This window comes from Salmo salar, chromosome 02, assembly GCF_965601325.2.
Source record: "Salmo salar chromosome 02, fSalSal1, whole genome shotgun sequence".
NCBI classification, from domain to species: domain Eukaryota; kingdom Metazoa; phylum Chordata; class Actinopteri; order Salmoniformes; family Salmonidae; genus Salmo; species Salmo salar.
This window is the reverse complement of record NC_138292.1, coordinates 69,263,789-69,290,000: the sequence shown is the minus strand read 5'-3', so window position 1 is coordinate 69,290,000 and position 26,212 is coordinate 69,263,789. Positions and strand designations below refer to the sequence as shown.

The following is a 26,212-nucleotide window of genomic DNA, read 5'->3' as shown; positions in this document are numbered from 1 at the left end:
TCCTAGTAAACCAGGTCTGATAGGACACTCCCCTCTCCTAACAATAGGACCTCTACCTCATCATCTCTCAGTGTCCTAGTAAACCAGGTCTGATAGGACACTCTCCTCTCCTAACAATAGGACCTCTACCTCATCATCTCTCAGTGTCCTAGTAAACCAGGTCTGATAGGACACACCCCTCTCCTAACAATAGGACCTCTACCTCATCATCTCTCAGTGTCCTAGTAAACCAGGTCTGATAGGACACTCTCCTCTCCTAACAATAGGACCTCTACCTCATCATCTCTCAGTGTCCTAGTAAACCAGGTCTGAAAGGACACTCTCCTCTCCTAACAATAGGACCTCTACCTCATCATCTCTCACTGTCCTGGTAAACCAGGTCTGATAGGACACTCTCCTCTCCTAACAATAGGACCTCTACCTCATCATCTCTGTGTCCTAGTAAACCAGGTCTGATAGGACACTCTCCTCTCCTAACAATAGGACCTCTACCTCATCATCTCTCACTGTCCTAGTAAACCAGGTCTGATAGGACACTCTCCTCTCCTAACAATAGGACGTCTACCTCATCATCTCTCACTGTCCTAGTAAACCAGGTCTGAAAGGACACACCCCTCTCCTAACAATAGGACGTCTACCTCATCATCTCTCACTGTCCTAGTAAACCAGGTCTGATAGGACACTCTCCTCTCCTAACAATATGACCTCTACCTCATCATCTCTCACTGTCCTAGTAAACCAGGTCTGATAGGACACACCCTTCTCCTAACAATAGGACCTCTACCTCATCATCTCTCAGTGTCCTAGTAAACGAGGTCTGATAGGACACACCCCTCTCCTAACAATAGGACCTCTACCTCATCATCTCTCAGTGTCCTAGTAAACCAGGTCTGATAGGACACTCTCCTCTCCTAACAATATGACCTCTACCTCATCATCTCTCACTGTCCTAGTAAACCAGGTCTGATAGGACACACCCCTTTCCTAACAATAGGACCTCTACCTCATCATCTCTCAGTGTCCTAGTAAACCAGGTCTGATAGGACACACCCCTCTCCTAACAATAGGACCTCTACCTCATCATCTCTCAGTGTCCTAGTAAACCAGGTCTGATAGGACACTCTCCTCTCCTAACAATATGACCTCTACCTCATCATCTCTCTAGTAAACCAGGTCTGATAGGACACTCTCCTCTCCTAACAATATGACCTCTACCTCATCATCTCTCACTGTCCTAGTAAACCAGGTCTGATAGGACACTCCCCTCTCCTAACAATATGACCTCTACCTCATCATCTCTCAGTGTCATAGTAAACCAGGTCTGATAGGACACACCCCTCTCCTAACAATAGGACCTCTACCTCATCATCTCTCAGTGTCCTAGTAAACCAGGTCTGATAGGACACACCCCTCTCCTAACAATAGGACCTCTACCTCATCATCTCTCAGTGTCCTAGTAAACCAGGTCTGATAGGACACCTTGGGGTCCAGTGTTTTAACATACATCACAGTTCCATGAATTCACAGACAATGTGAAGAATGAGAACAGAAATGGGGGCCTCCATACATACTGTAGATGAAAAACCTGACTTTTGTCACTGACCCATCAAACAAACTCAGTGTGACATGACACACCTTTGAGTTGCAAAACACAACCTTGAACATATCAGACAAGTGAACTGAAATCAAGCTGAATACACTATAGATAGGACTGAATCCATGTGTTATGACCATCAATACAGAGATAGATTTACCAGCCACTCTATTCTATTCTATTATGAGCCAATCAAATCACTCCTTCATGATGTGTGTATTAACCTTGTTTCAGCTGCTCTGAACTGCACATGTTATGTGTCCCAAATGGCATCCTATTCCTCATATAGTGCCTTACTGTTGAACAAGGCCCAGGGGCTCTGGTGAAAAGTAGTGCACTACATAGGGAATTAGGTGTCATTTGGGACACTGTCCCAGTGATCCTCTTACACGCCAGCATTTGAAATGCATGTCCTGGCGTGTCTTATACAGCTGCTATGACTGTGTTGGTTTCTCCTATCCACAATCAAGACTGTCCCATGTTACATAGTGCTCTATTCTGCCATACGAGTCCATTGAAGTTGGCTTTGGGGTTCAGATTCAATGGAGCTGGATGAAAGATAGTAGTTGTCTGTTAGTCAACTAATGATGAACTAAGTAATGAGTAGTAGGGAACTGTACTAACTGTGGAAGCTATTTTAACTCTTTCTCTTTGGATGCACCTGATTAGTAGTATCAACAAACCTCTGGGTCTCTCAACAGACTCATGTTCATCATCTGTTACATGATTTGTGAATGAAAAATATCTGTACATGTATTTCTATAGATGTAAAAAGAGAACAGAAAGAGAAGACATCAACAAGCATCCACTCTTGGCTTCGTATACTGAGAGGCCAACAAAAGTCATATAGGGTTCGATCGCTCATTGAACCAATGACTAAACCACAGCATTAAGATATCATGTGATAAAATAAAATGAAAAACACTTACCCGTCTCCCACAACAACACATTTGATAGCCTGCATGCTGCTTAGCTTGAGTCAGCTCCCGCTGCTCTCTGTGTAACAGTCTGTGAGAGTTTCAGACAGAGAGAAAGTAACTGCAACTCCACGCCTCATGCAACAGCAGGAAGTTGCTACAGCACTCACCTCTCTCTCTCTCTCTCTCTCTCTCTCTCTCTGTCTCTCTTCCTCTCTCTTGATTACTGAGTGATCTCTCTCTCTCTCTCTCTCTCTCTCTCTCTCTCTCTCTCTCTCTCAATCACTGAGTGATCTCTTGCTTTCTCTTCCTCTCTCTCTTTCTCTCTTCCTATCTCCAACTCTCTCTCTCTCGCTCTGTCTCTCTTTCTCTCTCTCTATCTATCTCTCTCTCTCTTTCACTGTTGCAGCATGCACAAACACACATGCACAGTCCCCCCCCCCTCCCCTGCTGATTTTGTACGTTTGCCCACTGACAAAGAAATGATCAGTCTATCATTTTAATGGTAGGTTTATTTGAACAGTGAGAGACAGAATAACAACAGAAAAATCCTGAAAAACGCATGTCAAAAATGTTATAAATTGATTTGCATTTAAATGAGGGAAATAAGTATTTGACCCCCTCTCAATCAGAAAGTTCTGGCTCCCAGGTGTCTTTTATACAGGTAACGAGCTGAGATTAGGAGCACACTTTAAAAAGAGTGCTCCTAATCTCAGTTTGTTACCTGTATAAAAGACACCTGTCCACAGAAGCAATCAGTCAATCAGATTCCAAACTTTCCACCATGGCCAAGACCAAAGAGCTCTCCAAGGATGTCAGGGACAATATTGTAGACCTACACAAGGCTGGAATGGGCTACAAGACCATCGCCAAGCAGCTTGGTGAGAAGATGACAACATTTGGTGGGATTATTCACAAATGGAAGAAACACAAAAGAACTGTCAATATCCCTCGGCCTGGGGCTCCATGCAAGATCTCACCTCGTGGAGTTGCAATGATCATGAGAACGGTGAGGAATCAGCCCAGAACTACACCGGGAGGATCTTGTCAATGATCTCAAGGCAGCTAGGACCATAGTCACCAAGAAAACAATTGGTAACACACTACGCCGTGAAGGACTGAAATCCTGCAGCACCCGCAAGGTCCCCCTGCTCAAGAAAGCACATATACATGCCCGTCTGAAGTTTGCCAATGAACATCTGAATGATTCAGAGGACAACTGGGTGAAAGTGTTGTGGTCAGATGAGACCAAAATGGAGCTCTTTGGCATCAACTCAACTCGCCGTGTTTGGAGGAGGAGGAATGCTGCCTATGACCCCAAGATCCCCATCCCCACCGTCAAACATGGAGGTGGAAACATTATGCTTTTGGGGTGTTTTTCTGCTAAGGGGACAGGACAACTTCACCGCATCAAAGGGACGATGGACGGGGCCATGTACCGTCAAATCTTGGGTGAGAACCTCCTTCCCTCAGCCAGGGCATTGAAAATGGGTCGTGGATGGGTATTCCAGCATGACAATGACCCAAAACACACGGCCAAGGCAACAAAGGAGTGGCTCAAGAAGAAGCACATTAAGGTCCTGGAGTGGCCTAGCCAGTCTCCAGACCTTAATCCTATAGACAATCTGTGGAGGGAGCTGAAGGTTCGAGTTGCCAAACGTCAGCCTCGAAACCTTAATGACTTGGAGAAGATCTGCAAAGAGGAGTGGGACAAAATCCCTCCTGAGATGTGTGCAAACCTGGTGGCCAACTACAAGAAACGTCTGACCTCAGTGATTGCCAACAAGGGTTGAGCCACCAAGTACTAAGTCATGTTTTGCAGAGGGGTCAAATACTTATTTCCCTCATTAAAATGCAAATCAATTTATAACATTTTTGAAATATGTTTTTCTGGATTTTTGTTGTTGTTATTCTGTCTCTCACTGTTCAAATGAACCTACAATTAAAATTATAGACTGATCATTTCTTTGTCAGTGGGCAAACGTACAAAATCAGCAGGGGATCAAATACTTTTTTCCCTCACTGTATAAATAACTTTTGGGCCTTGTTGACTAAACTGTAATGTTAATTTAAAAACACTAGAGGGCGTTTTGGTGCAATTTATCCAGGAGGAACCGTTTTTTTTCCCTCAGCCTGTTTTTGATTAATTCTGTTCAACGTGTCAATAACCACTTTGTGGAAGTCTATTTATACATTACACACAATACAATAGCCTACTCGTCATTTTGTTTGATTATAAAAATTGTTTCGTTTTCAAGTAAAACACTTCTTTAGTGTAACTGTAACATAAATCTACATTGAGGCAGCTGCTACATCATTGCGGAAACGTCCACTTCTGTTCTGCAAGTAGGCTCGAGCCTATAATGTGACGCGAGAGAGAGAGGGGTGTGTTGCAACAAGATAATCTTGACTGTCACTTTACATTATTGAGCTGTGGAGTTTGCATGGATGACACCGGTTTGGTACTTTGTCATGTTTAAATACCTGTAGTCTATAGGGTCCGTAGGCTATCGAGTTTGACCGTTTCTCCTGTGTGCCAATGACCAATTGCCAAATGGGTAAGTTCACTTTTTAAGTTGTTATTGCACTTCAATTCACGGTCTAAAATGTTATTCTCACCTGTGAATAGAAGCATTGCTACCAAAAGTAATCATAGTGGTAGACATTTTTATCTTGAATTACCCTACCTGTTTATAACATTATTTAAAAAATGTTCTACAAATTAGTGTACGTTTTCATGGTCTTGCAAGAGGAACTATTTCCTTTCCTTCCTTTCCACTGACATCACTCCTGTTTCGAAAGACTGAAGAATGACCATGACAGAATGGGGAATGGTGACACCTTTATGAATGAACGACTACTTCATGCTCAGTTGTCATGACACCTAAAAGGATGGAGGATTTATTGTAGCCTGAGCGACAGTCTGTTTGTGCTATCATACCAAGTCCTTGTCACTCATTGCCATGCTATAGCCAGGAGTTGGCTGGGACCTGGCTTGTTTTATTATGTGTTAGGAGATTCGATTTGATTTGTTAGGATTGGCGACATTTGAAATCCTTACATAAATGTGGCATCTCCAAACTTCATTTCCTTGAGATACAAAAAGGTTATTATGTAGCTAAATTGCATTTCTTGTTAAAATGCATTGTAAATGATTACATAAATATGTCATCCCAAAACTTCATTCCATGGAGTTACACAGATTATTCTGTAGCTAAATAGTATTTTGGTCATGTCAGTGTGTGTATTTCGGGTCATATTACAGGCTGTAGGAAGGGTGTTGAACAGAGGACTAGTGGTTAGCTGTTTAACAGCAGTATAATAGCCTGTATCTAACACTAACTAACCAAAACTGCTGCTTGTTGATATTTTTCTTTAACCTCTTAAGTTAGGGCCAACACCCTTCTCTGGTTCGCATGGATGCATGCCTACACACACACACACACACACACACACACACACACACACACACACACACACACACACACACACACACACACACACACACACACACACACACACACACACACACACACACACACACACACACACACACACACACACACACACACGGTTACATCCCCCCACAACAATACTATGGCTCATGGTTGACATGCTTGGATGAAGATTAACAACGTGAGTTTGGTTAGACTTACAAAAGCTCTTTTCAGTTCTTTTATATTCCTCCTAATGCATTACTTTTCACAGCTTCACCAACATATAGAAAACACCGGAACATTGTGTGTATAAATGTCTAGCCTACTATAACTAAACTGGGTAATATCACATTCACTATCGCATTAACACAGTAGCTCATGCATTTGTATACCACACACAAAGTTTGGAGCCCGAGAGCTCATCAGGTAGGAGTATAGACAGACAGTTGTGGGATGAAGGGTTGTGAAAGAGAGAGTGGAAACACAATGTGACGGGATACCTGTGTGCTGTATCTGAAGGAGATGGAGATGGAGTTCCTATGAACGATACTAGTCCTATTCTGGCCTTCTTCCTGTTCATTTGATGCTAAATCTCTCCTGTGGCCGGTTCAGTGGTTTGCCTGTAATGTGTTTTTCATATGGTTAAGCTTATCTTGCAGATGTACGTAACATGGATTTGTTTTTAACTGTAGGCCATCTGATGAGATGTTGTGGACTTCTGGTGCTTTTGAACGGACGCTTCTTCCTCCTCCATTTTCCTCCTCTTTTTTGTCATCATCCTCCTCATATTCTTCTTCTTCTTCTCTTTCTTCTCTTCTTTTTCAATCCACTCTCCTCCCTCTTCCTCCATCTCTTCTCTCCTTCTCTTTCTCCATCTCCTTCTCTTCATCTCCTTCTCTTCTCCCCCCTCCATCTCCTTCTCTTCTCCCCTGTCTTCAGATAATAACCCTCCTGTTGTCATGTCTCCACTACAGTGTCTTCAGATAATAACCCTCCTGTTGTTGTGTCTCCACTACAGTATCTTCAGATAATAACCCTCCTGTTGTCGTGTCTCCACTACAGTGTCTTCAGATAATAACCCTCCTGTTGTCGTGTCTCCACTACAGTGTCTTCAGATAATAACCCTCCTGTTGTCGTGTCTCCACTACAGTGTCTTCAGATAATAACCCCCCTGTTGTCGTGTCTCCACTACAGTGTCTTCAGATAATAACCCTCCTGTTGTCGTGTCTCCACTACAGTGTCTTCAGATAATAACCCTCCTGTTGTCGTGTCTCCACTACAGTGTCTTCAGATAATAACCCCCCTGTTGTCGTGTCTCCACTACAGTGTCTTCAGATAATAACCCTCCTGTTGTCGTGTCTCCACTACAGTGTCTTCAGATAATAACCCTCCTGTTGTCGTGTCTCCACTACAGTTTCTTCAGATTTCACTGCAGACGAGAGGTTGGAGATCGAGAGCATGAAGATGCATAAGAAAGACCTGCTTGAGGACATCCAGGTAAACACACACACACACACACACACACACACACACACACACACACACACACACACACACACACACACACACACACACACACACACACACACACACACACACACACACGTCTATGGTCTATGAATCACCCTTGTCTGAACATCCTTTTCCAGAAGCTAAAGATGGAGATTGACAAAGTCATGGCGGAAGTTCAAGACTTTGAGTCTACAGAGGAGAAGTGAGTGGTCTTTAATATTTTATCCTTCCTAAACCATTATCACTGTTCCTCTTTTTTTAACCATTAGGCTTGTGCATTCCCTATTCATTCCCTATTCATTCCCTATTCATTCCCTATTCACCCCCTATTCACCCCCTATTCATTCCCTATTCACCCCCTATTCATCCCCTAATCTGTTTATTCCTTATCCACCCTTTTCATATTTATGTTTTATCCTTTATTGACTATGTTGTCATCTTTTCTGAATGCATTATTCCTTGCTGATGAATCAGTTATTCACTAGCTGAACATGTCTTATTATTTCCTGTCCTGTAGCTAACAAACCATACAATGAATTACACCTACCTACTTCAGTGCATCGTATTTGTTTACAAGGTCATTTGTTAAGAAGGCAATCTGTTGTTGTTTTCTCTCTGTGCAGCAAAGTCCTTGAGAAAGGAAAGCAGTTCTCAAGCGGGAAGAAGAAATTCAACATGGACCCTAAAAAGGTGAGTGAACAAATGGCCTGTCATCATGAGAGAGAGAGAGAGAGAGAGAGAGAGAGAGAGAGAGAAAGTCAGAGAGAGGCAAGTCGCGAGAGCAAACCGCATCCTGTCCCCTCTGAGTGGGGGGAGGAAATGTTGGGAGGGGGGGTTAGGAGCATGTGAGACCACCTACAAGTACACAGACACACTGAAGCCATGATGACATCATACTTGACCTATGAAACACAGCTCTGTATAGGTAGGTTGTGGCTGGAACAAATGATTAATTTTTCCTCAATTCTTACAAGGTGTAGTCTGAGAGAGTGGTATAGTCCACTCATATCACCTTTGAATGTTTGGACACAGGAAAGTGGTTTGTTTGTTTGTTTGTTTGTTTGTGTTTGTGTGTGTGTGTGTGTGTGTGTGTGTGTGTGTGTGTGTGTGTGTGTGTGTGTGTGTGTGTGTGTGTGTGTGTGTGTGTGTGTGTGTGTGTGTGTGTGTCTGAGCCACCTTCTCAGGACAAACAGAGGCTCCACTATGGGCTTCCTTTCTGACAGGAAGATGCATCTCTCATAACATGTACACTATACAGCCAGCAGCAATGCATTGTGTGTGTCTCATCAAGACAACGCACTGTGGTTAAAGTTCAACCACAGCATCATAGTTCATAGCTATGACAACCATCTCACAACTTGCATCTGTTGTCACCGGGTACCTTCGATTCTCCTGGACTAGATACAGAGTTAGGTAAAGAACACCAGCTATCTAAGTCAGGGAAAGACATTGGTGGATTGTAAGGTGATGTCTGAAGTTAAATCGTGTGTTACTGCTGGTCTGGTACAAAACCCTGCACTTGCCACTAGCTCTCCAAGACTAGTGCTCTAGTGGCTAAAGCTATTTACAACCAGTATATCACCAGGGCTAGGGTTGGTGACCACTGGTCTAGTGGCTAAAGCTATTTACAACCAGTAGATCACCAGGGCTAGGGTTGGTGACCACTGCTCTAGTAGCTAAAGCTATTTACAACCAGTAGATTACCAAGACTAGGGTTGGTGACCACTGCTCTAATGGCTAAAGCTATTTAAAACCAATAGATTACCAAGACTAGGGTTGGTGACCACTGCTCTAGTGGCTAAAGCTATTTACAACCAGTAGATCACCAGGGCTAGGGTTGGTGACCACTGCTCTAGTGTCTAAAGCTATTTACAACCAGTAGATTACCAGGACTAGGGTTGGTGACCACTGCTCTAGTGTCTAAAGCTATTTACAACCAGTAGATTACCAGGACTAGGGTTGGTGACCACTGCTCTAGTGTCTAAAGCTATTTACAACCAGTAGATCTCCAAGACTAGGGTTGGTGACCACTGCTCTAGTGGCTAAAGCTATTTACAACCAGTAGATCACCAGGACTAGGGTTGGTGACCACTGCTCTAATGGCTAAAGCTATTTACAGCCAGTAGATCTCCAAGACTAGGGTTGGTGACCACTGCTCTAATGGCTAAAGTTATTTACAACCAATAGATTACTAAGACTAGGGTTGTTGACCACTGCTCTAGTGGCTAAAGCTATTTACAACCAGTAGATTACCAAGACTCGGGTTGGTGACCACTGCTCTACTGGCTAAAGCTATTTACAACCAGTAGATTACCAAGACTAGGGTTGGTGACCACTGCTCAAGTGGCTAAAGCTATTTACAACCAATAGATTACCAGGGCTAGGGTTGGCGACCACTGCTCTCGTGGCTAAAGCTATTTACAACCAATAGATTACTAAGACTAGGGTTGTTGACCACTGCTCTAGTGGCTAAAGCTATTTACAACCAGTAGATTACCAAGACTAGGGTTGGTGACCACTGCTCTAATGGCTAAAGCTATTTACAACCAGTAGATTACCAAGACTAGGGTTGGTGACCACTGCTCTAGTGGCTAAAGCTATTTACAACCAATAGATTACTAAGACTAGTGTTGTTGACCACTGCTCTAGTGGCAAAAGCTATTTACAACCAGTAGATTACCAGGGCTAGGGTTGGTGACCACAGCTCTAGTGGCTAAAGTTATTTATAACCAGTAGATTACCAAGACTAGGGTTGGTGACCACTGCTCTAGTGGCTAAAGCTATTTACAACCAGTAGATTACCAGGGCTAGGGTTGGTGACCACTGCTCTAGTGGCTAAAGCTATTTACAACCAAAAGATTACTAAGACTAGGGTTGTTGACCACTGCTCTAGTGGCTAAAGCTATTTACAACCAGTAGATTACCAGGGCTAGGGTTGGTGACCACTGCTCTAGTGGCTAAAGCTATTTACAACCAAAAGATTACTAAGACTAGGGTTGTTGACCACTGCTCTAGTGGCTAAAGCTATTTACAACCAGTAGATTACCAGGGCTAGGGTTGGTGACCACTGCTCTAGTGGCTAAAGCTATTTACAACCAATAGATTACCAGGGCTAGGGTTGGCGACCACTGCTCTAGTGGCTAAAGCTATTTACAACCAATAGATTACTAAAACTAGGGTTGTTGACCACTGCTCTAGTGGCTAAAGCTAATTACAACCAGTAGATTACCAAGACTAGGGTTGGTGACCACTGCTCTAGTGTCTAAAGCTATTTACAACCAGTAGATCTCCAAGACTAGGGTTGGTGACCACTTCTCTAATGGCTAAAGCTATTTACAACCAATAGATTACCAAGACTAGGGTTGGTAACCACTGCTCTAGTGGCTAAAGCTATTTACAACCAGTAGATTACCAAGACTAGGGTTGTTGACCACTGCTCTCGTAGCTAAAGCTATTTCCAACCAATAGATTACCAAGACTAGGGTTGGTGACCACTGCTCTAGTGTCTAAAGCTATTTACAACCAGTAGATCTCCAAGACTAGGCTTGGTGACCACTGCTCTAATGGCTAAAGCTATTTACAACCAGTAGATTACCAAGACTAGGGTTGGTGACCACTGCTCTAGTGGCTAAATCTATTTACAACCAATAGACTACCAATACTAGGGTTGGTGACAACTGCTCTAGTGTCTAAAGCTATTTACAACCAGTAGATCTCCAAGACTAGGGTTGGTGACCACTGCTCTAGTGTCTAAAGCTATTTACAACCAGTAGATTACTAAGACTTGGGTTGGTGACCACTGCTCTAGTGGCTAAAGCTATTTACAACCAATAGATTACTAAGACTAGGGTTGTTGACCACTGCTCTAGTGGCTAAAGCTATTTACAACCAGTAGATTGCCAGGGCTAGGGTTGGTGACCACTGCTCTAGTGGCTAAAGCTATTTCCAACCAATAGATTACCAAGACTAGGGTTGGTGACCACTGCTCTAGTGTCTAAAGCTATTTACAACCAGTAGATCTCCAAGACTAGGCTTGGTGACCACTGCTCTAATGGCTAAAGCTATTTACAACCAGTAGATTACCAAGTCTAGGGTTGGTGACCACTGCTCTAGTGGCTAAATCTATTTACAACCAATAGATTACCAAGACTAGGGTTGGTGACCACTGCTCTAGTGTCTAAAGCTATTTACAACCAGTAGATCTGCAAGACTAGGGTTGGTGACCACTGCGCTAGTGTCTAAAGCCATTTACAACCAGTAGATTACCAAGACTTGGGTTGGTGACCACTGCTCTAGTGGCTAAAGCTATTTACAACCAATAGATTACTAAGACTAGGGTTGTTGACCACTGCTCTAGTGGCTAAAGCTATTTACAACCAGTAGATTGCCAAGACTAGGGTTGGTGACCACTGCTCTAGTGTCTAAAGCTATTTACAACCAGTAGATCTCCAAGACTAGGGTTGGTGACCACTGCTCTAATGGCTAAAGCTATTTACAACCAGTAGATCTCCAAGAGTAGGGTTGGTGACCACTGCTCTAGTGTCTAAAGCTATTTACAACCAGTAGATTACCAAGACTCGGGTTGGTGACCACTGCTCTAGTGGCTAAAGCTATTTACAACCAGTAGATTACCAGGGCTAGGGTTGGTGACCACTGCTGTAGTGGCTAAAGCTATTTACAACCAATAGATTACCAAGACTAGGGTTGGTAACCACTGCTCTAGTGGCTAAAGCTATTTACAACCAGTAGATTACCAAGACTAGGGTTGTTGACCACTGCTCTCGTGGCTAAAGCTATTTCCAACCAATAGATTACCAAGACTAGGGTTGGTGACCACTGCTCTAGTGTCTAAAGCTATTTACAACCAGTAGATCTCCAAGACTAGGCTTGGTGACCACTGCTCTAATGGCTAAAGCTATGTACAACCAGTAGATTACCAAGACTAGGGTTGGTGACCACTGCTCTAGTGGCTAAATCATTTTACAACCAATAGATTACCAAGACTAGGGTTGGTGACCACTGCTCAAGTGCCTAAAGCTATTTACAACCAGTAGATCACCAGGGCTAGGGTTGGTGACCACTGCTCTAGTGGCTAAAGCTATTTACAACCAGTAGATTACTAAGACTAGGGTTGTTGACCACTGCTCAAGTGGCTAAAGCTATTTACAACCAGTAGATCACCAGGGCTAGGGTTGGTGACCACTGCTCTAATGGCTAAAGCTATTTACAACCAATAGATTACCAAGACTAGGGTTGGTAACCACTGCTCTAGTGGCTAAAGCTATTTACAACCAGTAGATTACCAAGACTAGGGTTGTTGACCACTGCTCTCGTGGCTAAAGCTATTTCCAACCAATAGATTACCAAGACTAGGGTTGGTGACCACTGCTCTAGTGGCTAAAGCTATTTACAACCAGTAGATTACCAAGACTGGGGTTGGTGACCACTGCTCTAGTGTCTAAAGCTATTTACAACCAGTAGATCTCCAAGACTAGGGTTTTGACCACTGCTCTAATGGCTAAAGCTATTTACAACCAGTAGATTACCAAGACTAGGGTTGGTGACCACTGCTCTAGTGGCTAAAGCTATTTACAACCAACAGATTACTAAGACTAGTGTTGTTGACCACTGCTCTAGTGGCAACATCTATTTACAACCAGTAGATTACCAGGGCTATGGTTGGTGACCACTGCTCTAGTGTCTAAAGCTATTTATAACCAGTAGATTACCAAGACTAGGGTTGGTGACCACTGCTCTAGTGGCTAAAGCTATTTACAACCAGTAGATTACCAGGGCTAGGGTTGGTGACCACTGCTCTAGTGGCTAAAGCTAATTACAACCAATAGATTACTAAGACTAGGGTTGTTGACCACTGCTCTAGTGGCTAAACCTATTTACAACCAGTAGATTACCAGGGCTAGGGTTGGTGACCACTGCTCTAGTGGCTAAAGCTATTTACAACCAATAGATTACCAGGGCTAGGGTTGGCGACCACTGCTCTAGTGGCTAAAGCTATTTACAACCAATAGATTACTAAAACTAGGGTTGTTGACCACTGCTCTAGTGGCTAAAGCTATTTACAACCAGTAGATCTCCAAGACTAGGGTTGGTGACCACTTCTCTAATGGCTGAAGCTATTTACAACCAATAGATTACCAAGACTAGGGTTGGTAACCACTGCTCTAGTGGCTAAAGCTATTTACAACCAGTAGATTACCAAGACTAGGGTTGTTGACCACTGCTCTAGTGGCTAAAGCTATTTCCAAACAATAGATTACCAAGACTAGGGTTGTTGACCACTGCTCTAATGGCTAAAGCTATTTACAACCAGTAGATTACCAAGACTAGGGTTGGTGACCACTGCTCTAGTGGCTAAATAATTTTACAACCAATAGATTACCAAGACTAGGGTTGGTGACCACTGCTCAAGTGCCTAAAGCTATTTACAACCAGTAGATCACCAGGGCTAGGGTTGGTGACCACTGCTCTAGTGGCTAAAGCTATTTACAACGAGTAGATTACTAAGACTAGGGTTGTTGACCACTGCTCAAGTGGCTAAAGCTATTTACAACCAGTAGATCACCAGGGCTAGGGTTGGTGACCACTGCTCTAATGGCTAAAGCTATTTACAACCAATAGATTACCAAGACTAGGGTTGGTAACCACTGCTCTAGTGGCTAAAGCTATTTACAACCAGTAGATTACCAAGACTAGGGTTGTTGACCACTGCTCTCGTGGCTAAAGCTATTTCCAACCAACAGATTACCAAGACTAGGGTTGGTGACCACTGCTCTAGTGGCTAAATCTATTTACAACCAATAGATTACCAAGACTAGGGTTGGTGACCACTGCTCTAGTGTCTAAAGCTATTTACAACCAGTAGATCTCCAAGACTAGGGTTGGTGACCACTGCTCTAGTGGCTAAAGCTATTTACAACCAATAGATTACTAGGGCTAGGGTTCGCGACCACTACTCTAGTGGCTAAAGCTATTTACAACCAGTAGATTACCAAGACTAGGGTTTTGACCACTGCTCTCGTGGCTAAAGCTATTTCCAACCAATAGATTACCAAGACTAGGGTTGGTGACCACTGCTCTAGTGTCTAAAGCTATTTACAACCAGTAGATCTCCAAGACTAGTCTTGGTGACCACTGATCTAATGGCTAAAGCTATTTACAACCAGTAGATCTCCAAGAGTAGGGTTGGTGACCACTGCTCTAGTGTCTAAAGCTATTTACAACCAGTAGATTACCAAGACTCGGGTTGGTGACCACTGCTCTAGTGGCTAAAGCTATTTACAACCAATAGATTACTAAGACTAGGGTTGTTGACCACTGCTCTAGTGGCTAAAGCTATTTACAACCAGTAGATTACCAAGACTAGGGTTGGTGACCACTGCTCTAGTGGCTAAAGCTATTTACAACCAAAAGATTACTAAGACTAGGGTTGTTGACCACTGCTCTAGTGGCTAAAGCTATTTACAACCAGTAGATTACCAGGGCTAGGGTTGGTGACCACTGCTCTAGTGGCTAAAGCTATTTACAACCAATAGATTACCAGGGCTAGGGTTGGCGACCACTGCTCTAGTGGCTAAAGCTATTTACAACCAATAGATTACCAAGACTAGGGTTGTTGACCACTGCTCTCGTGGCTAAAGCTATTTCCAACCAATAGATTACCAAGACTAGGGTTGGTGACCACTGCTCTAGTGTCTAAAGCTATTTACAACCAGTAGATCTCCAAGACTAGGCTTGGTAACCACTGCTCTAGTGGCTAAAGCTATTTACAACCAGTAGATTACCAAGACTAGGGTTGTTGACCACTGCTCTCGTGGCTAAAGCTATTTCCAACCAATAGATTACCAAGACTAGGGTTGGTGACCACTGCTCTAGTGTCTAAAGCTATTTACAACCAGTAGATCTCCAAGACTAGGCTTGGTGACCACTGCTCTAATGGCTAAAGCTATTTACAACCAGTAGATTACCAAGACTAGGGTTGGTGACCACTGCTCTAGTGGCTAAATCATTTTACAACCAATAGATTACCAAGACTAGGGTTGGTGACCACTGCTCAAGTGCCTAAAGCTATTTACAACCAGTAGATCACCAGGGCTAGGGTTGGTGACCACTGCTCTAGTGGCTAAAGCTATTTACAACCAGTAGATTACTAAGACTAGGGTTGTTGACCACTGCTCAAGTGGCTAAAGCTATTTACAACCAGTAGATCACCAGGGCTAGGGTTGGTGACCACTGCTCTAATGGCTAAAGCTATTTACAACCAATAGATTACCAAGACTAGGGTTGGTAACCACTGCTCTAGTGGCTAAAGCTATTTACAACCAGTAGATTACCAAGACTAGGGTTGTTGACCACTGCTCTCGTGGCTAAAGCTATTTCCAACCAATAGATTACCAAGACTAGGGTTGGTGACCACTGCTCTAGTGGCTAAAGCTATTTACAACCAGTAGATTACCAAGACTGGGGTTGGTGACCACTGCTCTAGTGTCTAAAGCTATTTACAACCAGTAGATCTCCAAGACTAGGGTTTTGACCACTGCTCTAATGGCTAAAGCTATTTACAACCAGTAGATTACCAAGACTAGGGTTGGTGACCACTGCTCTAGTGGCTAAAGCTATTTACAACCAATAGATTACTAAGACTAGTGTTGTTGACCACTGCTCTAGTGGCAACATCTATTTACAACCAGTAGATTACCAGGGCTATGGTTGGTGACCACTGCTCTAGTGTCTAAAGCTATTTATAACCAGTAGATTACCAAGACTAGGGTTGGTGACCACTGCTCTAGTGGCTAAAGCTATTTACAACCAGTAGATTACCAGGGCTAGGGTTGGTGACCACTGCTCTAGTGGCTAAAGCTAATTACAACCAATAGATTACTAAGACTAGGGTTGTTGACCACTGCTCTAGTGGCTAAACCTATTTACAACCAGTAGATTACCAGGGCTAGGGTTGGTGACCACTGCTCTAGTGGCTAAAGCTATTTACAACCAATAGATTACCAGGGCTAGGGTTGGCGACCACTGCTCTAGTGGCTAAAGCTATTTACAACCAATAGATTACTAAAACTAGGGTTGTTGACCACTGCTCTAGTGGCTAAAGCTATTTACAACCAGTAGATCTCCAAGACTAGGGTTGGTGACCACTTCTCTAATGGCTGAAGCTATTTACAACCAATAGATTACCAAGACTAGGGTTGGTAACCACTGCTCTAGTGGCTAAAGCTATTTACAACCAGTAGATTACCAAGACTAGGGTTGTTGACCACTGCTCTAGTGGCTAAAGCTATTTCCAAACAATAGATTACCAAGACTAGGGTTGTTGACCACTGCTCTAATGGCTAAAGCTATTTACAACCAGTAGATTACCAAGACTAGGGTTGGTGACCACTGCTCTAGTGGCTAAATAATTTTACAACCAATAGATTACCAAGACTAGGGTTGGTGACCACTGCTCAAGTGCCTAAAGCTATTTACAACCAGTAGATCACCAGGGCTAGGGTTGGTGACCACTGCTCTAGTGGCTAAAGCTATTTACAACGAGTAGATTACTAAGACTAGGGTTGTTGACCACTGCTCAAGTGGCTAAAGCTATTTACAACCAGTAGATCACCAGGGCTAGGGTTGGTGACCACTGCTCTAATGGCTAAAGCTATTTACAACCAATAGATTACCAAGACTAGGGTTGGTAACCACTGCTCTAGTGGCTAAAGCTATTTACAACCAGTAGATTACCAAGACTAGGGTTGTTGACCACTGCTCTCGTGGCTAAAGCTATTTCCAACCAACAGATTACCAAGACTAGGGTTGGTGACCACTGCTCTAGTGGCTAAATCTATTTACAACCAATAGATTACCAAGACTAGGGTTGGTGACCACTGCTCTAGTGTCTAAAGCTATTTACAACCAGTAGATCTCCAAGACTAGGGTTGGTGACCACTGCTCTAGTGGCTAAAGCTATTTACAACCAATAGATTACTAGGGCTAGGGTTCGCGACCACTACTCTAGTGGCTAAAGCTATTTACAACCAGTAGATTACCAAGACTAGGGTTTTGACCACTGCTCTCGTGGCTAAAGCTATTTCCAACCAATAGATTACCAAGACTAGGGTTGGTGACCACTGCTCTAGTGTCTAAAGCTATTTACAACCAGTAGATCTCCAAGACTAGTCTTGGTGACCACTGATCTAATGGCTAAAGCTATTTACAACCAGTAGATCTCCAAGAGTAGGGTTGGTGACCACTGCTCTAGTGTCTAAAGCTATTTACAACCAGTAGATTACCAAGACTCGGGTTGGTGACCACTGCTCTAGTGGCTAAAGCTATTTACAACCAATAGATTACTAAGACTAGGGTTGTTGACCACTGCTCTAGTGGCTAAAGCTATTTACAACCAGTAGATTACCAAGACTAGGGTTGGTGACCACTGCTCTAGTGGCTAAAGCTATTTACAACCAAAAGATTACTAAGACTAGGGTTGTTGACCACTGCTCTAGTGGCTAAAGCTATTTACAACCAGTAGATTACCAGGGCTAGGGTTGGTGACCACTGCTCTAGTGGCTAAAGCTATTTACAACCAATAGATTACCAGGGCTAGGGTTGGCGACCACTGCTCTAGTGGCTAAAGCTATTTACAACCAATAGATTACTAAAACTAGGGTTGTTGACCACTGCTCTAGTGGCTAAAGCTAATTACAACCAGTAGATTACCAAGACTAGGGTTGGTGACCACTGCTCTAGTGTCTAAAGCTATTTACAACCAGTAGATCTCCAAGACTAGGGTTGGTGACCACTTCTCTAATGGCTAAAGCTATTTACAACCAATAGATTACCAAGACTAGGGTTGGTAACCACTGCTCTAGTGGCTAAAGCTATTTACAACCAGTAGATTACCAAGACTAGGGTTGTTGACCACTGCTCTCGTAGCTAAAGCTATTTCCAACCAATAGATTACCAAGACTAGGGTTGGTGACCACTGCTCTAGTGTCTAAAGCTATTTACAACCAGTAGATCTCCAAGACTAGGCTTGGTGACCACTGCTCTAATGGCTAAAGCTATTTACAACCAGTAGATTACCAAGACTAGGGTTGGTGACCACTGCTCTAGTGGCTAAATCTATTTACAACCAATAGACTACCAATACTAGGGTTGGTGACCACTGCTCTAGTGTCTAAAGCTATTTACAACCAGTAGATCTCCAAGACTAGGGTTGGTGATCACTGCTCTAGTGTCTAAAGCTATTTACAACCAGTAGATTACTAAGACTTGGGTTGGTGACCACTGCTCTAGTGGCTAAAGCTATTTACAACCAATAGATTACTAAGACTAGGGTTGTTGACCACTGCTCTAGTGGCTAAAGCTATTTACAACCAGTAGATTGCCAGGGCTAGGGTTGGTGACCACTGCTCTAGTGGCTAAAGCTATTTACAGCCAGTAGATTACCAAGACTAGGGTTGGTGACCACTGTTCTAGTGGCTAAAGCTATTTACAACCTGTAGATTACCAGGGCTAGGGTTGGTGACCACTGCTCTAGTGGCTAAAGCTATTTCCAACCAATAGATTACCAAGACTAGGGTTGGTGACCACTGCTCTAGTGTCTAAAGCTATTTACAACCAGTAGATCTCCAAGACTAGGCTTGGTGACCACTGCTCTAATGGCTAAAGCTATTTACAACCAGTAGATTACCAAGTCTAGGGTTGGTGACCACTGCTCTAGTGTCTAAAGCTATTTACAACCAGTAGATCTGCAAGACTAGGGTTGGTGACCACTGCTCTAGTGTCTAAAGCCATTTACAACCAGTAGATTACCAAGACTTGGGTTGGTGACCACTGCTCTAGTGGCTAAAGCTATTTACAACCAATAGATTACTAAGACTAGGGTTGTTGACCACTGCTCTAGTGGCTAAAGCTATTTACAACCAGTAGATTGCCAAGACTAGGGTTGGTGACCACTGCTCTAGTGTCTAAAGCTATTTACAACCAGTAGATCTCCAAGACTAGGGTTGGTGACCACTGCTCTAATGGCTAAAGCTATTTACAACCAGTAGATCTCCAAGAGTAGGGTTGGTGACCACTGCTCTAGTGTCTAAAGCTATTTACAACCAGTAGATTACCAAGACTCGGGTTGGTGACCACTGCTCTAGAGGCTAAAGCTATTTACAACCAGTAGATTACCAGGGCTAGGGTTGGTGACCACTGCTGTAGTGGCTAAAGCTATTTACAACCAATAGATTACCAAGACTAGGGTTGGTAACCACTGCTCTAGTGGCTAAAGCTATTTACAACCAGTAGATTACCAAGACTAGGGTTGTTGACCACTGCTCTCGTGGCTAAAGCTATTTCCAACCAATAGATTACCAAGACTAGGGTTGGTGACCACTGCTCTAGTGGCTAAAGCTATTTACAACCAGTAGATTACCAAGACTGGGGTTGGTGACCACTGCTCTAGTGTCTAAAGCTATTTACAACCAGTAGATCTCCAAGACTAGGGTTGGTGACCACTGCTCTAATGGCTAAAGCTATTTACAACCAGTAGATTACCAAGACTAGGGTTGGTGACCACTGCTCTAGTGGCTAAAGCTATTTACAACCAATAGATTACTAAGACTAGTGTTGTTGACCACTGCTCTAGTGGCAACATCTATTTACAACCAGTAGATTACCAGGGCTATGGTTGGTGACCACTGCTCTAGTGTCTAAAGCTATTTATAACCAGTAGATTACCAAGACTAGGGTTGGTGACCACTGCTCTAGTGGCTAAAGCTATTTACAACCAGTAGATTACCAGGGCTAGGGTTGGTTACCACTGCTCTAGTGGCTAAAGCTAATTACAACCAATAGATTACTAAGACTAGGGTTGTTGACCACTGCTCTAGTGGCTAAAGCTATTTACAACCAGTAGATTACCAGGGCTAGGGTTGGTGACCACTGCTCTAGTGGCTAAAGCTATTTACAACCAATAGATTACCAGGGCTAGGGTTGGCGACCACTGCTCTAGTGGCTAAAGCTATTTACAACCAATAGATTACTAAAACTAGGGTTGTTGACCACTGCTCTAGTGGCTAAAGCTATTTACAACCAGTAGATCTCCAAGACTAGGGTTGGTGACCACTTCTCTAATGGCTGAAGCTATTTACAACCAATAGATTACCAAGACTAGGGTTGGTAACCACTGCTCTAGTGGCTAAAGCTATTTACAACCAGTAGATTACCAAGACTAGGGTTGTTGACCACTGCTCTAGTGGCTAAAGCTATTTCCAAACAATAGATTACCAAGACTAGGGTTGTTGACCACTGCTCTAATGGCTAAAGCTATTTACAACCAGTAGATTACCAAGACTAGGGTTGGTGACCACTGCTCTAGTGGCTAAATCATTTTACAACCAATAGATTACCAAGACTAGGGTTGGTGACCACTGCTCAAGTGCCTAAAGCTATTTACAACCAGTAGATCACCAGGGCTAGGGTTGGTGACCACTGCTCTAGTGGCTAAAGCTATTTACAACGAGTAGATTACTAAGACTAGGGTTGTTGACCACTGCTCAAGTGGCTAAAGCTATTTACAACCAGTAGATCACCAGGGCTAGGGTTGGTGACCACTGCTCTAATGGCTAAAGCTATTTACAACCAATAGATTACCAAGACTAGGGTTGGTGACCACTTCTCTAATGGCTGAAGCTATTTACAACCAATAGATTACCAAGACTAGGGTTGGTAACCACTGCTCTAGTGGCTAAAGCTATTTACAACCAGTAGATTACCAAGACTAGGGTTGTTGACCACTGCTCTAGTGGCTAAAGCTATTTCCAAACAATAGATTACCAAGACTAGGGTTGTTGACCACTGCTCTAATGGCTAAAGCTATTTACAACCAGTAGATTACCAAGACTAGGGTTGGTGACCACTGCTCTAGTGGCTAAATCATTTTACAACCAATAGATTACCAAGACTAGGGTTGGTGACCACTGCTCAAGTGCCTAAAGCTATTTACAACCAGTAGATCACCAGGGCTAGGGTTGGTGACCACTGCTCTAGTGGCTAAAGCTATTTACAACGAGTAGATTACTAAGACTAGGGTTGTTGACCACTGCTCAAGTGGATAAAGCTATTTACAACCAGTAGATCACCAGGGCTAGGGTTGGTGACCACTGCTCTAATGGCTAAAGCTATTTACAACCAATAGATTACCAAGACTAGGGTTGGTAACCACTGCTCTAGTGGCTAAAGCTATTTACAACCAGTAGATTACCAAGACTACGGTTGTTGACCACTGCTCTCGTGGCTAAAGCTATTTCCAACCAACAGATTACCAAGACTAGGGTTGGTGACCACTGCTCTAGTGGCTAAATCTATTTACAACCAATAGATTACCAAGACTAGGGTTGGTGACCACTGCTCTAGTGGCTAAAGCTATTTACAACCAATAGATTACTAAGACTAGGGTTGTTGACCACTGCTCTAGTGGCTAAAGCTATTTACAACCAGTAGATTACCAAGACTAGGGTTGGTGACCACTGCTCTAGTGTCTAAAGCTATTTACAACCAGTAGATCTCCAAGACTAGGGTTGGTGACCACTGCTCTACTGGCTAAAGCTATTTACAACCAGTAGATTACCAAGACTAAGGTTGGTGACCACTGCTCTAGTGGCTAAAGCTATTTACACCAATAGATTACTAAGACTAGGGTTGTTGACCACTGCTCTAGTGGCACAAGCTATTTACAACCAGTAGATTACCAGGGCTAGGGTTGGTGACCACTGCTCTAGTGGCTAAAGCTATTTACAACCAGTAGATTACCAAGACTAGGGTTGGTGACCACTGCTCTAGTGGCTAAAGCTATTTACAACCAGTAGATTACCAGGGCTAGGGTTGGTGACCACTGCTCTAGTGGCTAAAGCTATTTACAACCAATAGATTACTAAGACTAGGGTTGTTGACCACAGCTCTAGTGGCTAAAGCTAATTACAACCAGTAGATTACCAGGACTAGGGTTGATGACCACTGCTCTAGTGTCTAAAGCTATTTACAACCAATAGATTACCAAGACTAGGGTTGGTAACCACTGCTCTAGTGGCTAAAGCTATTTCCAACCAGTAGATTACCAAGACTAGGGTTGTTGACCACTGCTCTAGTGTCTAAAGCTATTTACAACCAATAGATTACCAAGACTAGGGTTGGTAACCACTGCTCTAGTGGCTAAAGCTATTTCCAACCAGTAGATTACCAAGACTAGGGTTGTTGACCACTGCTCTAGTGGCTAAAGCTATTTACAACCAGTAGATTACCAAGACTAGGGTTGTTGACCACTGCTCTAGTGGCTAAAGCTATTTACAACCAATAGATTACTAGGGCTAGGGTTCGCGACCACTGCTCTAGTGGCTAAAGCTATTCACAACCAATAGATTACTAAGACTAGGGTTGTTGACCACTGCTCTAGTGGATAAAGCTATTTACAACCAGTAGATTGCCAAGACTAGGGTTGGTGACAACTGCTCTAGTGTCTAAAGCTATTTACAACCAGTAGATCTCCAAGACTAGGGTTGGTGACCACTGCTCTAATGGCTAAAGCTATTTACAACCAGTAGATTACCAAGACTAGGGTCGGTGACCACTGCTCTAGTGGCTAAAGCTATTTACAACCAGTAGATTACCAGGGCTAGGGTTGGTGACCACTGCTCTAGTGGCTAAAGCTATTTACAACCAATAGATTACTAAGACTAGGGTTGTTGACCACTGCTATAGTGGCTAAAGCTATTTACAACCAGTAGATCACCAGGGCTAGGGTTGGTGACCACTGCTCTAGTGGCTAAAGCTATTTACAACCAGTAGATTACCAAGACTAGGGATGGTGACCACTGCTCTAGTGGCTAAAGCTATTTACAACCAGTAGATTACCAGGACTAGGGTTGTTGACCACTGCTCTAGTGTCTAAAGCTATTTACAACCAGTAGATTACCAGGACTAAAGTTGGTGACCACTGCTCTAGTGTCTAAAGCTATTTACAACGAGTAGATCTCCAAGACTAGGGTTGGTGACCACTGCTCTAATGGCTAAAGCTATTTACAACCAATAGATTACCAAGACTAGGGTTGGTAACCACTGCTCTAGTGGCTAAAGCTATTTACAACCAGTAGATTACCAAGACTAGGGTTTTGACCACTGCTCTCGTGGCTAAAGCTATTTCCAACCAATAGATTACCAAGACTAGGGTTGGTGACCACTGCTCTAGTGTCTAAAGCTATTTACAACCAGTAGATCTCAAAGACTAGGGTTGGTGACCACTGCTCTAGTGGCTAAAGCTATTTACAACCAGTAGATCTCCAAGACTAGGGTTGGAGACAACAGCTCTAATGGCTAAAGCTATTTACAACCAGTAGATTACCAAGACTAGGGTTGGTGACCACTGCACAAGTGGCTAAAGCTATTTACAACCAATAGATTACTAAGACTAGGGTTGTTGACCACTGCTCTAGTGGCTAAAGCTATTTACAACCAGTAGATTACTAGGGCTAGGGTTGGTGACCACTGCTCTAGTGGCTAAAGCTATTTACAACCAGTAGATTACCAAGACTAGGGTTGGTGACCACTGCTCTAGTGGCTGAAGCTATTTACAACCAGTAGATTACCAGGGCTAGGGTTGGTGACCACTGCTCTAGTGGCTAAAGCTATTTACAACCAATAGATTACCAGGGCTAGGGTTGGCGACCACTGCTCTAGTGGCTAAAGCTATTTACAACCAATAGATTACTAAGACTAGGGTTGTTGACCACTGCTCTAGTGGCTAAAGCTATTTACAACCAGTAGATTACCAAGACTAGGGTTGGTGACCACTGCTCTAGTGTCTAAAGCTATTTACAATCAGTAGATCTCCAAGACTAGGGTTGGCGACCACTGCTCTAGTGGCTAAAGCTATTTACAACCAATAGATTACTAAGACTAGGGTTGTTGACCACTGCTCTAGTGGCTAAAGCTATTTACAACCAGTAGATTACCAAGACTAGGGTTGGTGACCACTGCTCTAGTGTCTAAAGCTATTTACAATCAGTAGATCTCCAAGACTAGGGTTGGTGACCACTGCTCTACTGGCTAAAGCTATTTACAACCAGTAGATTACCAAGACTAGGGTTGGTGACCACTGCTCTAGTGGCTAAAGCTATTTACACCAATAGATTACTAAGACTAGGGTTGTTGACTACTGCTCTAGTGGCACAAGCTATTTACAACCAGTAGATTACCAGGGCTAGGGTTGGTGACCACTGCTCTAGTGGCTAAAGCTTTTTACAACCAGTAGATTACCAAGACTAGGGTTGGTGACCACTGCTCTAGTGGCTAAAGCTATTTACAACCAGTAGATTACCAGGGCTAGGGTTGGTGACCACTGCTCTAGTGGCTAAAGCTATTTACAACCAATAGATTACTAAGACTAGGGTTGTTGACCACTGCTCTAGTGGCTAAAGCTATTTACAACCAGTAGATTACCAGGACTAGGGTTGATGACCACTGCTCTAGTGTCTAAAGCTATTTACAACCAGTAGATTACCAAGACTAGGGTTGTTGACCACTGCTCTCGTGGCTAAAGCTATTTACAACCAATAGATTACCAAGACTAGGGTTGGTAACCACTGCTCTAGTGGCTAAAGCTATTTACAACCAGTAGATTACCAAGACTAGGGTTGTTGACCACTGCTCTCGTGGCTAAAGCTATTTCCAACCAATAGATTACCAAGACTAGGATTGGTGACCACTGCTCTAGTGTCTAAAGCTATTTACAACCAGTACATCTCCAAGACTAGGGTTGGTGACCACTGCTCTAGTGGCTAAAGCTATTTACAACCAGTAGATCTCCAAGACTAGGGTTGGAGACAACTGCTCTAATGGCTAAAGCTATTTACAACCAGTAGATTACCAAGACTAGGGTTGGTGACCACTGCTCTAGTGGCTAAAGCTATTTACAACCAATAGATTACTAAGACTAGGGTTGTTGACCACTGCTCTAGTGGCTAAAGCTATTTACAACCAGTAGATTACCAGGGCTAGGGTTGGTGACCACTGCTCTAGTGGCTAAAGCTATTTACAACCAGTAGATTACCAAGACTAGGGTTGGTGACCACTGCTCTAGTGGCTAAAGCTATTTACAACCAGTAGATTACCAGGGCTAGGGTTGGTGACCACTGCTCTAGTGGCTAAAGCTATTTACAACCAATAGATTACCAGGGCTAGGGTTGGCGACCACTGCTCTAGTGGCTAAAGCTATTTACAACCAATAGATTACTAAGACTAGGGTTGTTGACCACTGCTCTAGTGGCTAAAGCTATTTACAACCAGTAGATTACCAAGACTAGGGTTGGTGACCACTGCTCTAGTGGCTAAAGCTATTTACAACCAGTAGATTACCAGGGCTAGGGTTGGTGACCACTGCTCTAGTGGCTAAAGCTATTTACAACCAATAGATTACTAAGACTAGGGTTGTTGACCACAGCTCTAGTGGCTAAAGCTAATTACAACCAGTAGATTACCAGGACTAGGGTTGATGACCACTGCTCTAGTGTCTAAAGCTATTTACAACCAATAGATTACCAAGACTAGGGTTGGTAACCACTGCTCTAGTGGCTAAAGCTATTTCCAACCAGTAGATTACCAAGACTAGGGTTGTTGACCACTGCTCTAGTGTCTAAAGCTATTTACAACCAATAGATTACCAAGACTAGGGTTGGTAACCACTGCTCTAGTGGCTA

General features: G+C 43.4%; 2 protein-coding genes across 3 annotated transcripts in view; one reads left to right on the top strand and one right to left on the bottom strand.

Moving 5' to 3' along the window:
* Positions 1–2,726, bottom strand: part of LOC106590297 (ras-related C3 botulinum toxin substrate 2) — a 15,730-nt gene extending 13,004 nt beyond the window's left edge. The window contains exon 1 of one of the 2 annotated variants that reach the window (XM_045708448.2): positions 2,524–2,726. In XM_045708448.2, the coding sequence (XP_045564404.1) occupies positions 2,524–2,558 (35 nt within the window). In that variant the 5' untranslated portion in view covers positions 2,559–2,726. The remainder of the gene's footprint in view (positions 1–2,523) is intronic. The other variant, XM_045708447.2, reaches the window with a different exon arrangement.
* A 2,080-nt stretch (positions 2,727–4,806) lies between these two features.
* LOC106593908 (cytohesin-4) overlaps positions 4,807–26,212 on the top strand; it is a 117,264-nt gene continuing 95,858 nt past the window's right edge. Inside the window, exons 1-4 of the mRNA XM_045708430.2 lie at positions 4,807–5,069; positions 7,363–7,445; positions 7,598–7,662; positions 8,084–8,150. Coding sequence (XP_045564386.1) covers positions 5,051–5,069; positions 7,363–7,445; positions 7,598–7,662; positions 8,084–8,150 — 234 coding nt within the window. The 5' untranslated portion in view covers positions 4,807–5,050. The remainder of the gene's footprint in view (positions 5,070–7,362; positions 7,446–7,597; positions 7,663–8,083; positions 8,151–26,212) is intronic.